The 16981-nt window shown below is 34.6% G+C and overlaps 1 protein-coding gene across 1 annotated transcript in view; it reads left to right on the forward strand.

Moving 5' to 3' along the window:
• CPNE8 (copine 8) overlaps nt 1–16981 on the forward strand; it is a 318004-nt gene that overhangs the window by 112287 nt on the left and 188736 nt on the right. The window contains exon 5 of the mRNA XM_082419257.1: nt 6858–6897. Coding sequence (XP_082275383.1) covers nt 6858–6897 — 40 coding nt within the window. The remainder of the gene's footprint in view (nt 1–6857; nt 6898–16981) is intronic.

Genomic DNA, 16981 nt, shown 5'->3' on the forward strand with positions numbered 1-16981 from the left:
TTTAGAGTGTGGCCTGAGCACCGTCCCCAGCCTTGCTTTGCATTTTATAGATTTTCTGCTACCTGTTTATTGAAAATATAAGTGATTAATTTAACCATGTAGAAATGCTGGGTGGTATATATGGACATTCTTTCAAACCATCCTATGCCTCAGTAGGTTTCTTGCAAGTTCTACTTATACTCCAAGGTGATCCTCATATATTCCCGTGGCTGACATTCCCCAGATCTTGGTTTCTCTCAGCTGCTTCTTTGTATAGTACATGGATCTCTGCCTAACTATGGCTCCCTTTATCCCTTTGTGGACTCATATTTCCAAGACTCAGGATGATAAAGCTAGAATTTTTAATATTCTTTTTATTTTGATGCTGAATCAGGCATATTAAAATATTATCTTTAAGTTCAACTCCCTATCCACAGAGAATCTGGAGTCAGTCAGTTTACAAGATATTATTAGTTTATTGAGTTTTTGTTCCACAGAGGTGAACTGTGGTACTCACCCACTGTTGTCTAATTTTAGCCCTCCTTGTATTGGTTTCTTAAGTCCACGTCATTTCACATTCATAACTGTGGCTATTATAGAATTGCATTAGTAGAATGAAAGGAAGGAAAATGGTGCTCTAAAAAGGATGACAGCAATCAAATGTTAGTCAGTAGACCAGAGAGCAAAAATTAAGAGCTGGTCAGGTCATTCTGGAGAGAAGTAGGTAAAGAATGATTTACCTGTACACACAGTGGTGGTCACGTGCTCATCTCTACTGAACATGAGACTAAGGAAGCTAGTGGATTTTAAGGAGTGTCCAGGTAAGAAAATATAATTCCACTGAACTTGGTGTTGGTTAGTTATTTAAATATTATGTCTATTTTACCAAATGCCATTTCAAGAGTTACTTTGACAAACTAATGACTCAAATGAGAATATATTAGGTTAGGGAAGCACCTGTTACTTATACTGTGTTTGTCAAGCTCACCAGGTATGCTTAGCATGGACAAGGAAGACTTAAAGGTAGGAAGGAAGTTAGGGCATTGATAGAACTTAACATATTTCTCTAATATTTTGTGATAAATCAGTAATATTGTACTGTATGTGATTCAGGGAATTAAAAAAAAGAAAACAAAGCTTTAGCACGCTTACTGGTGGAAATATGGAAAAGAATGATTAGATGGTTTAATATGTTTGTTACTAATATCTTCCAGTTATTTATAAACTAAGTAAAATAACTATAGAAGCTCATACCGTTTGAGAGTAAGTTTTGTAAGTACAGACAAAAAGATGTGGTTTGTGATAGTAATACTACTGCTATTATTCACAGTTTGTAATAGAATCATTGCTATATGTAAACAGATTTAACCAACCCAGTAAGTTTCTGAGGCAGAGTTATCTCATTTTTATAAATGAGAAAACCAAGGCCTGGATAGTTTAATTAACATGTTCATGGGATCTGTCCTTTCCAATATAGAATAAAATTTTGCATAAAATAGTTTATAATTTAATGGTACAAAACCTGAATGTCTAAAATTTTATGAAGAGAATAAATAATGCCTGGACTGAGGAATTTTTATTTTTGTCTTGGTTATCTAATACTGATGAAAGTATATGTTTGAAGTGTTCTACTGCACAGTGAATGTAGTAATGGAATATATTTAATCTAAGCAAGCAAAAGTAAGAAAATGTAGGAAATTAGTATGTTTGATTAGAATGGGAGCATGTTGTATTATTTTATCATAGTGTAACAAGAATAAATAAAGTACCAAATTAGTGTAGGTAAATGATATATTTTAACTTCTTCAGCTTTTTCTTTTTTTCTAAAAATTACAGGATTTCTCATAGAAATTGTATAATGTTTGAAATGTGAAAGCATATTGCAAAATTGAGTTAAATAAGTATCATTTAAACTTTTGAATGTATTTGGTTAATTTCAGAAATTTGAGTCAAATAATATTATTTCAATTTTATATGATCTCTAAAAAATTCAGACAGTTAGGACCAGAGAAAGGGATACCTGGAGAAGATTATCAAGAAAAGTAACAAGTATATTCTCTTAGTTTATGTACTATTTTTGATATCACTTTAAATAATTTCTTCTGATTTCCCACTTTTGCAAGTATCTCATATAACTTGGGAGAGCAGGCTTTCTTTTTTCCTTTTTAAACATTATGATTTTTCCACCATATCTATCTAAATAAATGTGAAGAACAGTGTAATTGTTCTCTAGTTATGAGTACCTATTTATCCATTGTACCTAACTATGATTAGTTTTTAAATTTTGTCTTAGCAATGTATTAGTCCTAGGAGAAAATGTTCATTGTAGAAAATTTAGGAAATGAGAAAAGGATAAAGTAGTCAATAAAATCACCTGTAATCCCAGTGTACATCACTCAGAGCACTACCACAAATACTGCAACATGTTTACAGTAACATGTCCCTTTGAAGAAACAGCAGTGCTGAATAGTGCGGTAGTCTACATTGGCCAACAGATAGGTGTAAATGGTTTTCAGAATTGTGTTGTATTTAGTTAACCTGTGTATTGACTTTACAAAATTCTAAAAAACAATAAAAAAGAAGCTTTGGAAGTACAACATCTAAACAATTGCATATTATGGAAGGTTTGAGAAATGGCTTTTGGGAGGTATTTTTAGTTAACTTTCAATGCTGATAGAAAATTGTAATCAGAGAGAGAGAGAAAGAAAATGAATGAATATGTATTCCTGATTCCTGGCAGCAGTGGCCCAAATTCCTGTAAGTTCTGATTAATCCACAATTATTGTTATGGTGATTTGCCTGAGATATTTTTTTATTTTTATTTTTTTAATTAATTAATTAATTAATTTATTTTTGGCTGTGTCGGGTCTTCATTTCTGTGCGAGGGCTTTCTCTAGTTGCGGCAAGTGGGGGCCACTCTTCATCGTGGTGTGCGGGCCTCTCTCTATCGCGGCCTCTCTTGTTGGGAGTACAGGCTCCAGATGCGCAGGCTCAGTAGTTGTGGCTCACGGGCCTAGTTGCTCTGCGGCATGTGGGATCTTCCCAGACCAGGGCTCGAACCCGTGTCCCCTGCATTGACAGGCAGATTCTCAACCACTGTGCCACCAGGGAAGCCCCTAAGATATTTTTAAGATTAGTTTATCAGCTATGAGTCATAAAATTCTCCTGCCTTTTTGATTTGATATGTACTTACTCATTAAAGAGACATGGTTTCTGTCATCATGCTATGTATATATCACAGATAAAGTCATAAGCTTTTCATTTATTTATTTTGTTATATAATTGTTACACCTATAATAGTATAGGTACTTTATAAATTACTTCGTTGTCATAGTTGAAAAATTTATTATTGGCAGAACAGCTGTACAAAAATGTCTTTGAGCAAGAAGGGTGGGTAGCTGTATCACTATGTAGTATGTGAGGAGAATATGAGAAATCAGATATAATTCTTTTTGCTCTTGTTTTTCCATTTAGCCTAGAACACCAACAAGGGAGTTACAAGTGTAGGTTTGACTTACCTAGTAGATGATTTTCCTCCTTGATAAATTAGATGGTGATAATTATGGAATGTATTATGTTATTACAATCTATTTTTGAAGATTCTCAACACTTTGGGGGAAAATATGTTGCTTTATTTTTTCCAATAATTGTCCCAACACTGCCAATTCCAGTTTTTCCCATTGGTTAAGGGCTACCTTAACAATGCCAAGGTCTAATTGCATGACTTTTCAATCACTTTTGTTTATTAGAACCATCTCATTTTGTTAATAGTTATATACTATTCATTTTAAAACTTTAATCTCAAACTTAATCCAAAACTCTTCACTTTCTCTCCCCTCATTTGGAGCTACTATCATAGCTACTTGCAGGAGAGAAGGGGAGTGGAAGAGCAGAAAGCTAGGGGAGTTGGGAGGCAGATATGTGGGTTCTGCAAAATCTAGACCTTAGAGGATACTGGCCACAAGGGACACATATCAAGGGGACTAAAAAGCTGTGCAGTTGTGCTGAATCAAATCTCAGAGACAGAGTTTTGGGTGAAGTAGAAAAGAATAGCTTTATTGCTTTACCAGACAAAGGGAGACACAGCATGCTGCTGCCCTTGAAAACTTGTGTCCCAACCTGGGAAGATTTGTTGATGAGTTTTATAGCAAGGATTCAAGGGTGGGGTTCCTGATAAGATTAGGGTGTGTTCAGGGCCTGCATTCCTCTAATCTGGTCTCAGGTAATCTCTTGATGTGCTTCTCTGGTTCCTTTAATCTGGCCTCAGGTGGTCTTCTCTGGAATGAATAATGCCAACATCTTCCATTTGTTGGAGGTTTTAGTTCTATAAAGAGCTTAAAGATATTGTTATGTGTATGTAATCCTTGAGGGCGAACCAGGACCCTGCCCCAAGGCTGCACTATTATTTCTCTGCTGCTCCTCCCTTGTCTCTGCATCCCCTCCCTTCCTTGATTAGCAACTGTTGTAAACTGCCCTTTGGAACTCAGGGACGCTTATGGAGGCTGGAGTCTGTTCCCTACAAATGAGAAACAGGGGACATGGAAAGGCTTCCATACCCAGGAGCCCCAGAGGGTCCTTCTTGCTTTCAAAAGGACATTGTTCCTTGTTCTTCAGCTCTTAGAAGGCACTTCCTAACACTGTCAGCTAACATTCTCTTCCATTGGCATCCTAGGATGGACCCATAGGCAGGTTCTTTAAGTGGCAGGGAAACCAGATGCTGTCCTCTGCTTCACACAATCACCCTAGGTTTTGGAGCTCCCCTTCACCTTGCTTTAGGGAGTGGAAAGAACCTCCTGATGTCCCCCCAGAAGTAAGGAATAGCCTGTCACTTCATGATTAAGCCTTGTGGAGAAGGGTCTGACCCTAATGAGAGTGACTCAACGGGATCTCTGAGCTAAGCATGAGGAGAAACTCAGCATCTTTTGTTTACAGCTTTGGGCCTTAGTTGGAATTTCAGAAATACAGGAAAAATTCCAGTCAACATGTGTTACCCTCCATTAGAAAACATAATCCTTCGGAGCCATTCAAATCAGTTACTGCCAATTCAGTACTCTACTAATAAGAATTCAACAACAGGATGAAATGTTTTACAAAATTGCTGTTAGTACATTTAGGCACAAGTGTACCATCCTGGGAGTAAACTACTGAACTTCTGCTTTGCAGTGTGTTCTCTTTTACTTAAGGAGATTATGGCACTTATAAACATAGACAGACACCCACATTCGCAAAGCCCCACCCCCATGCACACAGATATATTTTTAACTATTTAGGATGTCATGTTTATGTTCTGACTTGTGAGGATTAAAACTAGTGATACTTTTAGAAAAATTAGAAGGAAAATTCCCTTAGATGAAAAATCATGGTAATTTCGAGTGCATTGTAATCCAGCATATTATCTAAAGCTTTCAGAGGTATGCTGTAAATTACCTATTTTTGAGGTAATAGCATTAAAAGCTTTGTTAAAGACAATGAAGGAGGATTGTATGTGAGGATACTTAAACTCTTTGTGATGAAAACATAAATACTTTTCTTTCTGCTTTTTTAACTGAGCTGAATATACCATGTTATTTCTCCCTAGTCCACACTAAACCCTTTATAGAAAACGGTTTCCAGGGATGATACTTGAGAAGGAGCCAGCAGAGTTATGTTTTACCTTTGATATTGCTACAGTTGCTAATTTTAATTTTACCCTTAGAAATTGTTTTGAACAAGAAAAATTTCTTGAATAAGAAATATATTTTTTTAACCAATACTTGTAGGTCTTCAGTAGATGTTGGCAATTTGTTGATTCAAAATTCTAGTTTACAGATGTTGAGAGTGATCAAAATGCCCTGATGTGAAGAAGAGTAATTTGTAATTCTTCTGAGGCAGGTATTTGCATCACACAATTTTAAAACCAGTTTGTGGTAAACATTCTTTGCTATGGAGTAAGTGCACCTCTGCCCAGAATCAGTACACCCAGTGAACTCTTTTTCTTTGCCTTTTTTTTGACTAGATGCTTCATTTCTCTGTGAAACATTCTTGTTATGTGAGAGGGAAGACTTAAACCTTAAAAAAAAGGCAGTTACTTTTTGGTAGGAAGCTATGCACAAAGAATGTGAAAGGAATATGATTTGGGAGAAAGACTGGAACCAGTACAAATATTTTCCTATTTAAGAATTCAGTAAATTGAGATTGTTTTGGTTATTAGCAGCCTTTCTGTTTCTAAAAAAATTTTTAAACAAGGGGCTAAAGTGACAGTAGGTGATGTTTTCCCAGGATCTCCTTAAGAAATCATTTATTTCCAGTACTAAGTGATCAAAAATGGGACATATAATAATCCTATATAAATACATTTCTTTCTCCATAAAATACATGGTTTCTCCAAGTTCTGTGATTGGGGAAAAATAATATGTCATTACTTTGGCCAAATTTCGAAATTAATAAGAACATTTATGATATTAAATAAGAATTATAATATAATTATAATATACTTGTATTTATATATAATTATATAATGCAATTATAATTATAACAAATGATACCCTGTTATCCGCACTTGTTTTACAAGGAGAATTTCAGTTTTTACGGAGTATTAGGAATCTATTGATTCACAGAAAAGGGAAATTTTAAACTTGTCTTATCGAGCGGAAGAATTCATGACTGTGAAAATATTAGGACTTCTACTTAAGTTGTAGAAATAAAAGGACCCAGGGATTGTGAATTCTACCTTTGGTATGTAGGCCACAGATTATGAGAAATTTCTAAATTTGCTAAGTTTTTCTCCCAATTCATATAATTTTGATTCATTTTTTATTTATGTTTTGGGGGAAATACTGACATTTTTCTCTAACTTTATTTTGTGGAAATAATTTAAATTTTATATTTTAATCTTTTAGGTATGATGTTGATTCGAAGAGTCCCAACTTGTCAAAACATGTAAGTTCATATTTTTATGTTCTTTATGATGATTACAAATATAAATTATAATATCATGATTTGATTGATATTTATTGTTGATTGATTAATATTAAGGTTATATGTCCACAACTTATGTAATAAATGCATTGAAAATAAATAGCATTTTCTATTTTTAATTTATTTATTTATGGCTGTGTTGGGTCTTCATTTCTGTGTGAGGGCTTTCTCTAGTTGTGGCAAGTGGGGGCCACTCCTCATCGCGGTGCGCAGGCCTTTCACTGTCGTGGCCTCTCTTGTGGAGCACAGGCTCCAGACGCGCAGGCTCAGTAGTTGTGGCTCACGGGCCTAGTTGCTCCGTGGCATGTGGGATCTTCCCAGACCAGGGCTCGAACCCATGTCTCCTGCATTAGCAGGCAGATTCTCAACCACTGCGCCACCAGGGAAGCCCATAAATAGCATTTTTAGAGAACCCTAGAATAACATTTGGAGAAGCTTATTGAAAGAAAGATATCTTCAGTATGTGAAATGGATTAATCTTACTTATTTGTTATATATATTTGTTTTTTTTTAAAGAAATGATGTCAGTTCTCTATAATGTTCAAAGTTGGATCAGGTTAAGAAGATGAAATAGTGAGATTACGTCTTTTTGGGAGTCTTCACTTTTGAGAGAATGGAAAGTACTAAGGTGTAGGCAGAGTGATTTGCTATTCTGCTGTCCCTGTAGTTCATTTGTTAAACAGTATTTTCTAAGTACCTCCTCATGCCAGGTACCATGGCAGTTTCTGAGTGTACAAGATGAGTAACACAGACATGGAGTCCATCCACAAGTCACTTACTATCTTTCTTTCCTTTCTGGGCTCTGATCTTCCCATTCCTTTTCCTTAAGAGATTTACTCACCAGGCAACAACCATTACCTGGGGAGTTTCCAGGTTCAGGAGCAGCAAGAGTGTCAGAGCTAGGCAGAAAAAGAGGAGGTGGTGGGAAGTGAGGGATGAGAGTGATATTCTTTGGCTAAGCACTGGTGGTTTTATCAATGGAATATTGACCAGTTTGGAATTAGGCCATATCTAATAGGAAGGGCTGGATGGGGGTGAAAAGAGTATTCTGAAAGGGGTTTAACTAGGTTTTAAGTGAAATCTGAGTATACAAATGTAAAATGGTAGCTGTGCCAGGGTTGCGAGGTCAGCCAGACTAATGTTCATGCCCAGAGTCTCAGAAGGTGAGATTTTTCCATTTTTGTAGGCTATTAGCTAGAATAGGTGGAGATATATCAATCTATCTATCTATCATCTATCTATCTATCTATCATCTATCTATCTATCTATCTATCTATCTATCTATCTATCTATCTATCTATCTATCTATCTATCGATATGTATATGTAGACAGGGAATGTCATAGTTCAGAGAAGAGAGAGGGGATGTAGAGGGTGATCCCAAGGTGATTTGGGAAAACTAGAAGCCTGGTCATGGTGGTAAAAAAATCACAATTTACTGATCTTTTCCTTCATTAAAGTAGGTATGATATTTATATCTGTTATGAAGCATAGAGCAGAATCATTTGAAGAAAGATTCAAAGGTTAGTCTCTGTACAATTTGAAAAAAATGCTGTAACAAGCTCATTACTTCCCATAAGTAAAGTTCATTGCAGTTGCCATGATACCCTTCTACTCCTTAAGATAAGATTTATAGCATGTAGTTAAACATTTAAAACTTATTTGCATATCTTTGTATTGGAAGTTTTCGAAATTTCCTTGGAAGAATCAGAAAAGGAACCACATTTTCTAGTCAAAATTATCTAGTTTCAAGGAACAAAAATGCATTCACTTATCTCACATGGAGGGGGTTTATTGAAGGGATTTAGGAGCATCTCATAAATGTGACATGTAACTTGCTGTATGGGAATTGCAGCTAGAAACAGGCATGGTGGGTTGGACTGAGACAGCTATTTTCTCTATTTCTCTCTGTCTCTCACTCAATAAAGCCACATATTCTTTTCACTATGGCTTTTCTCTGAGCTTCTGTTTCTCTCTGAAGACAAGTTTCTCTGTTTATTCATCCTGTGTACATAGGGAAAATGACCTCCTTAACACTGACTGGGCATAGACTTTCAAGTGCCCACTCCCTCTGAATATAATTTCTCAGTGTTTCTCAGTTTAGACTAGTCTTCAGAGGGCATAATAACTGAGAAGTTAAGGACATTTTCATGGGGTTGTATATATTGAGGGTGAGTGTGAGGATGGTAACATGTGGTCCTTACCGTCGATATTCAGGGCATCGTATATGGAATATGGGATAGGAAGGTACCTCAAACATGATTAACTATGTCTTCCTTCAATAATCAGTAATGACTAAATATTTTTATGTCTTATAGAAGCCATCAATGTACATATCTTTTCAAATATTTTTCTCTTATAGAATAGCTTTTTTTTCATAAGTAAAGTTTCATGACTCTCTCATGGTAAAAAATCCTTATCCTGACTCTGTTTTACCGTCATGATATCTCTTTTACTATCTTCTCATCACCATACTTCTTTACCAAGCAGCCTGGGTTTCTATCATAACTTTCTTTTCATTCTCCCTTCAATTTCTTTACTGTATTCTTATTTTCATTTCTGCTTAAACTATTCTGACATCGGTTAGATTAAAATGTAGTGGCCTCTCTTCATTCTTTACTTTACTTGATCTCCCCATTATTTTGGACACGATTGACTACTGTATTCTCGAAATACTTACCTCCCTTGACTTCCATGGAAATTTCTCCCTTGCTTCTTTTCCTACCTCTCTGTTTATTCAGTACCTATTATTTTTTAGTTTCTCTTTCTCCTCCTATTCCTTAATATTAGTGCTTCTTATGGCTTTATTTTCAATTTTCATCTCATCTCACTGTATAAACTCTCTTTGGGAGAGTTCAATCATTTACCTGTCTTATCTTGATGATTCATGTACCCTCTGTACACCCCAGAAAATCTAAGTTTCCAAATGCTTGTCAGATATTCCGTGGTAGATATTCTGCAGAAGCCTAAAATTGAAATATATCAAAAATGTATTTTTGATGACCTTTTCCATCCCAGTTTTGCTCCTCTGCCTGTATTATCTTCATGAGAATAATTATCAACACAGTGTACTTACTTAGAAAACTTTCATATAATTTTCCTGGTCCTTGTTATGACAAAAACATTTCAAGTTTCTGAAATGATTCTTTAAAAAAAGATACACTTAGTTCTTGAATGACTGAGAATAAAAATAAATAATTAACAGCACACATAATACTGGCTCATTTAATACCATAACACAGTGCTTTAGAGACCCTTTAAAAAGGAACTAAGAAACAAATTGTGTTTAACTTTAAACACATTAAATCTACTTCCATCAAAGCCAGGGGCTCTGAGATATTCCACCTGGCCTATTGCACTCAAAACTCTAGTGATACCTTTAGAGAGCAGTGATAACCCCTACCCAGAGGAGGTCTTAGAAAGCTCTGACAGCCCCGAGTCAATCACAGAAAGTCACCCCTTTAGAACTAATGTTTCTTTTTCAGTTTTCACTTCTTTATGAATCTTACCCCATTTCCTTTCCTGAATGGAAACTGAGCGCTAACTCTCCCAAGTAGAATTGCTTAACATCTCCTTCCCCTTATATTTCAGGGTCAGTCTTCCTTAACCTCTTCCTGTCTCACATCTAGTGAGTCAACAAATCCTGCTCATTCTAACAAAGAATTGTTTCTCTTCTGTCTTCTTTCCTTACCGCTACTGCCTTAGTTCACATTTTCATCACTTTTCTCCTGGAGTATTGCATAGCTTTTCATAGTTCCTGTAGTTTATATTATCTCACATTTTAATGTATTTTCACATTATTCTTTGTTATATTTCTCAAATGTATATAGTAAGCAACACAAATTACTTAATAAGTGCCTGAGCTATGAGTGGATGAAGCGTGTCAAAAGGAGGAAATGTGTTTTTGAATTGTTACAAGAATTGTTAGAGATAACTGCTTTGAATTTCTGCTAGATATTAACAACAACAAAAGCCCTTCTTTATTTGAAAGCATCCAAGTACAGATTTTAGGTAAAAGAGCATATAACTCATTCAACCCAAAAGGAATTCAAGAGGCATTTGAAAGACCAGAGAAACCAATAAACAAACTAGGTTTATTCCCTGAAAATGCAGTTCTTTAAAAGTGTGGTTGTCTACCTGCCAATTTTGCAAAGGGAAATAAAAACTGAAACCTTTTAGGAAATACTGCTAAGTGCCTGTGTTTGCATGTGGAGTACAGGCACCTATCTTTTACAAAAGGGATTTGGTAGCAAGAGAGACTCCTTGAGTTAACAATAATAAATTTCTTCTCTTTCTCATTTCTGATAATTTTGAAAGATCCCACTTTCAGTATGATTTTATTGGTTTCTAGTACTTAGGGGTCTTAAGTACCAGTCTTAAATTTTTGGTACTAATAAGGAAAATGGAGATATAATATAGAACTGTACCTTAGATTTCTAACATTGCAAATGAATACAAGATGAATAGATGAAGAATCAGTATAACTTTAATTGATTTTATTGGTGGCGGACAAGATTTTAGTGAAGAAACATTATGTTCACAGCTGACTTATGGAATCCAGGGATGTATTCCTTTAGATGATTTATCCATTTTATGATTCTCTAAGGAAATTGCTTTACATATTTCCATTTGCATAATTTAATTGCATCATTAATGAAAAGATTATTAACAGGCCCATAATTGGTGTATCTAGGATTCTGTTTGGTGTTCTGGAGCAGATAACATCGAAACTGTACTTTGTGTACTAAGTTTTCATACCTACCAGGCAATCCAAAGTGCATTTATCCATTTGGTTGGTCTTGGAAGGTACCCACTACAGTTTTTGTTTTAGATAGCTAATTGCTCACTGGATTATTTCAGCCACAAAATACCAACCTTCAGTGAAGATGTGTGTGTTCTTCGATATATTTTCTAAATATTATATATATAAACTTCCACATATAGATCAGTTGTATTTGAAAATTTTATTTGAAAGTTAATTAATTGTTCAGATCATGAAATGCATTTTTCATAGGAATAGATTTATAAGTGGGGAAAGAGTTTTTCATTAGAATATGTCAGTTTAACCCATATATAACTGAACTGAATTCTAATGTATATTCACACAACTAGGTAAGCAATAAATATATTCTAGGCACTCTTCTAATGCAGAGAAATATAGCAATGAATAAGATCCTTGTCCTAAAACAGCTTACAGTTTAGAGTTGGGGAAGTGGAGTATATAGATTTATTCAATAAAAACAAATGGAAATAAATGGCTAAGATAGCTTACTTCTTTATAACATTTATATTAATAAGATTTTGATACTGAGAGAGAGTGACTCATGAAGCTAGTTAGCTAGAAGCTTATATTTCCCTCAGCCAGGCAGCATGATTCTGCACCAGTTCTTATCCTGGGTATACTTATTAAAGAGAAGGAGAGAACTATTGAAAATCTAGGGGAAGAGCATTTCAGGCAAAAGGAACAGTAGTGCAAAGACCTTGAGTCAGGAAGTAATTTAGTATGTTAGTGTGACTGAAAGATAGCTACCCTATATAGACTGAATGGTGAGGAAAGAAGAATGGAATAATTTGGAAAGGTAGATAGAATTCAGATGATGTGGAGATTTGTAGGCCAAAGTTTAAAGAATTTAGGTTTTTTTTTATGGATTTCACTGGAAGATGATGTGATCTGATTTATACGTTTAAATAACAACTGGCAGCTGAAGTGGATAATGGGGTTGGGAAGCCCCAGTGTACAGGAGCCAGTTTCAGGTTTTACCCAGGGAACTCCTGCTATTGTGAACCAACAGAGACCAGTTATAAAACTGCTGTTAATTTAGCTAGGTAAACAATATTTGGTAAGTATAGACTTTGAAGTGGTAAGAAGTGGCAGATTTGGAATATATTTTGATGATATGGTTGCTGATGACATAGATATCAGGTATGAAAATAAGAGATGAAGATAGAATGATTCCTAGGTTATTGGAAACTGGATAAATGAAGGTACAGTTTATTGCCATGGGGTACATTGGGGAGGAAGAGACTGAGGTGGTGGGGATGAGAATAGAGAAATCAGTGGTCAGGGCAGGCTTATGTTGTTTGAGACCCCAGTAAGCATCCAACTGGAGATATTGACTAGGCCATTTCTGGAGACTTGAGAACTGTCAGCTCAATAAAATTATATAAAAAAGTATAAATGGAGAAGAGAAGAGGATAGAACCTTGGAGGAACTTTAGCATTTACAAATTTGGTGGGAAATGATTAGCCAGAATTATCATTTAAAAAGGCTAGTCAGGACATATCACTTTCTAGCTCAAATTAATTTTCCAGTGGCTTCCCTCCACACTTAAGACAGAATTCACAATCCATCATGGACCCTTGGCTCCGTCCTCTCCTTCCATTCTCTTCCTTGCTCATTCTACTCTAACTCCACTGGCCCTCTTGCTTTTCCTTAAACACCCCAAGTACCTTCTTGTCTCAGGGACTTTGTTCTTGCTTTTTCTCCTACCTACCTATTTTCTCAAATGTTCACATGGTTCTTTCTGTTTTATTATTGAAATTTCCACTTAGTTGGAAATTAGTTAGTCTACTTAGAGGCCTTGCCTGACTGTCCTGTGTAAAAGAGCTCTCCATGCTATCCTCTGATGCCTTTTCAATAATAACTTTCTTTTTTTTATGTAGCAAGCTTTCTTGTCTTTATCAGCTAATGAGAGCTAGCCTTATAAGCATATTCAAATTAAAGAATTTATGACTGATGCTCAATAAATGGATTATGTTTCTATTTGCATTTTCAACATGGTTTTGTAGAATCTTAGACTTTGAGACAGAATTAGGGGCAGTGCTTGAGGTAGGTTTGATGACAGTATCTTTGGCACTCATTACGTTATATTAGGTGAGATTGTTTGCATGTAAGACTGGCACTTACTCAGGGCTTAGTATTTAATGACATTGTGTGATAGTATTATATTTATTATTTAATAATGCTATAATATATATCATATTATTTAATAGTACTATATAGTAAGCTTTCTAGTTATTTAGCCTGTTGACTGTATCATCATGTTTAACAGCAGTGAGAATATTTACTTAACATTTTTTGTTAGCATATTACATTTCTTACATCTTTACTGATGAGAACTAACGTCTAGACAAAAAGTGATGTGCCTCTAGAAGGTAAATATTTTCCATAGATTTGTTATAGTATTTGTGAATAGAGTAGCTTTATTCTTAATCTATAAATAGTATGGTTCACAATTTAAATATGTATGTTGTTGATAATTTTAGAAAATTGGTTAATTTTGATCAATAACTACTCATTCATTGAAAGATTAATTTTCATTCAGTGTCTTATTTAACTGCCTTCATTTGGACTCTTATCAAGCAAGAAACATTTTGAAAATCAACAACTGTGCTGAGGGAAAATAAATTCAACTTTAGAGTATAATTTTGAAATTATATTTGCAATTTAGCTACTGATGTCTAAGTTTAGAACTATTAATAATAATGTGTGAGAAATTCTCTCATTTGTGGAAAACATTATATGAAGAAACACACTGCACATGGACACACACACACATATATATGTATTCATATTCTTGAAAATTATATGGAACTTTGTATGATATTTTGATGATACTGGTAATATGTGTGTAGTAAGAATTAGTCCTGAAATAGATGGAGGAATTATTTTTCTTTGTATATACTTTTTACTGTTTATATTATTTCTGTGCATTTTAAAAATAAATTTCAGGAGTGGGTGGGGAAAAAAAGAACTTTGTGTTAATTTCTTGGAGGTAGGATTAGCATTTTTGCTTTGTAGATGGATCCATTCATTAAAAAGACAAATGCTTGATTGAAGAAAAAGGTGTATTATTATAATGTTAAAATGGGACCAATTATTTTTATTAAAATATTAAATCGAATTGCTTCATGTTGAGTTTGCTTTATACCCCAAACAGCACAACCATTAAGAAAGTAGGGGCTTCCCTGGTGGCACAGTGGTTGGGAATCCGCCTGCCAATGCAGGGTACACGGGTTCGAGCCCTGGTCTGGGAAAATTCCACGTGCCACAGAGCAACTAAGCCCGTGTGGTATAACTACTGAGCCTGAGCTCTAGAGCCCACAAACCACAACTACTGAGCCCAAGTGCCACAACTACTGAAGCCCACGTGCCTAGAGCCCGTGCTCTGCAACAGGAGAGGCCACAGCAATGAGAGGCCTGCACATTGCGACAAAGAGTGGCCCCCCCACCACAACTAGAGAAAGCCCACTCGCAGCAACAAAGACCCAACACAACCAAAAATAAATAAATAAATAAATTTATTAAAAAAAAAAAGAAAGTAAGAAAGATTACTGAACAAAGAAGCACCATTCTTGATTATTATAAATGATTGTCATATTAGTATATAGTACATAATATAACTAAGTCACTGCTCAATCTCTATACTTGCTGTGATTAGTATGAATTAATTAAATATAGAGGAAGTCAGCAATATTAGCAGGGAGTACCAACAGTAAAATATTAGTAAATAATGCCGACAATAAAGTTTCACAAGTTATACAAACTTTCCTCACCAATTTTTTTCCACAATGGTTAACATTTTATAAAAGCGAGAAATTTTGTATCATTTATTTTCTCTTGCTTTTACTGGCTTAGTGTGCATGTGCTTAAAAAAGCTATATGATCACAAAATGGGTAAAAGCAATAAGTGGAGGCAAATAATGACTCTATCTTATCAAGAATGAATGATTAACTCCTGAACAGTTGACTGTACTCAATTACTGTGCTGTGTTAAAACTTAGCTATCAATAACCCATTTGTCTTTTAATTTGAATTATCTATTAATTAGAAATATTTTCTATGCTCATTGGTCATTTTATAAAACAGGAAAGCCGTTTAAAGATTATCTTTGTAGTTCTTTTAGGAAAAAGATGCCACACTATCGAATGCTTATAAAATTGTTTATGATGATGCTGATGATAATCTACATTCATTGGTTAGCTTTGTAATAGTATAGAAATGAGAAATTTTATTTACCAGTTAATATGAAACCACACCTCCTGGTTCATTATACTATTGTTTTAAAAATGTCATTCTTTACATAGATATATTTGTATGTATACTTGTTAACATTTAAGATAAGACACTTTTGGCTTTTATAATGACACTCAAAATGAGCATATTTATTGACCATGAGTGTAAAGTGGTTTTGGAAAAGAAAATGTATTATTTTATTCAGATAATTATAGTATCTCCAGTACTGGAATCTAGTGGCAAGTGGAAAGTTTTGTGTATGTAGTAATATTCTTTAACCCAGGAAAGTAGGGAGGAGAGAGGAGGCATATATTTATTAGACACTTACTATGTTCCAAGCATTTATTTTAAGTGTTTTGCATACGTTATCTTACTTAGACCTCCCAACAATTTAATTGGCAAGTATTATTTACAAAGTGTATTTTATAGATTAGGATACTGAGGTGTAGAGGCATTAGTAAATGTTTCAGCCAAAATACAAACACAGGCAGTCTAACCTCTTATAATTCTCACTCCTGAGGAGTATGTCATTCTGCTTTCCTAAATAAATAAATAAATGTATGTATGTAAAAAATCTTTTATGAAGAATATATAGTAATCATTAATAGTAATACCTAGCAAGCAAGCATACAAACCAACACAAAACCAGTTAATTTAATGCAAAGTAAATTACCTTTTTATTTGTGTGGAATTATTAGAGCACATAGCATCAGTGTAATTTTCATGAGTATAGATAAGTTTCTTGCTATAATATAATATAAAATATAGATGGATGGAAATCATTAGTAAAGATTGGTACAAATGAAATAATAAAGTAATAATGCCAGGAGAGTAATGCATCTTGAGGACAATGAAAACTTCCATTTGGAACCCTCCTGGATTCTTCCCTATGTGTCTTTCCATGGCTAACTTTAATGTATCCTTTCCCTGTAATGAATGTAAATGTGGGTATAATAAAAAAAAATAATTCTGAAGAAATTAGGATATTATGCTCATGCATACAATTAAAGTAGACATTCCTCTGAATATT

Source organism: Balaenoptera physalus, assembly GCF_965194825.1.
Source record: "Balaenoptera physalus genome assembly, chromosome: 13".
NCBI classification, from domain to species: domain Eukaryota; kingdom Metazoa; phylum Chordata; class Mammalia; order Artiodactyla; family Balaenopteridae; genus Balaenoptera; species Balaenoptera physalus.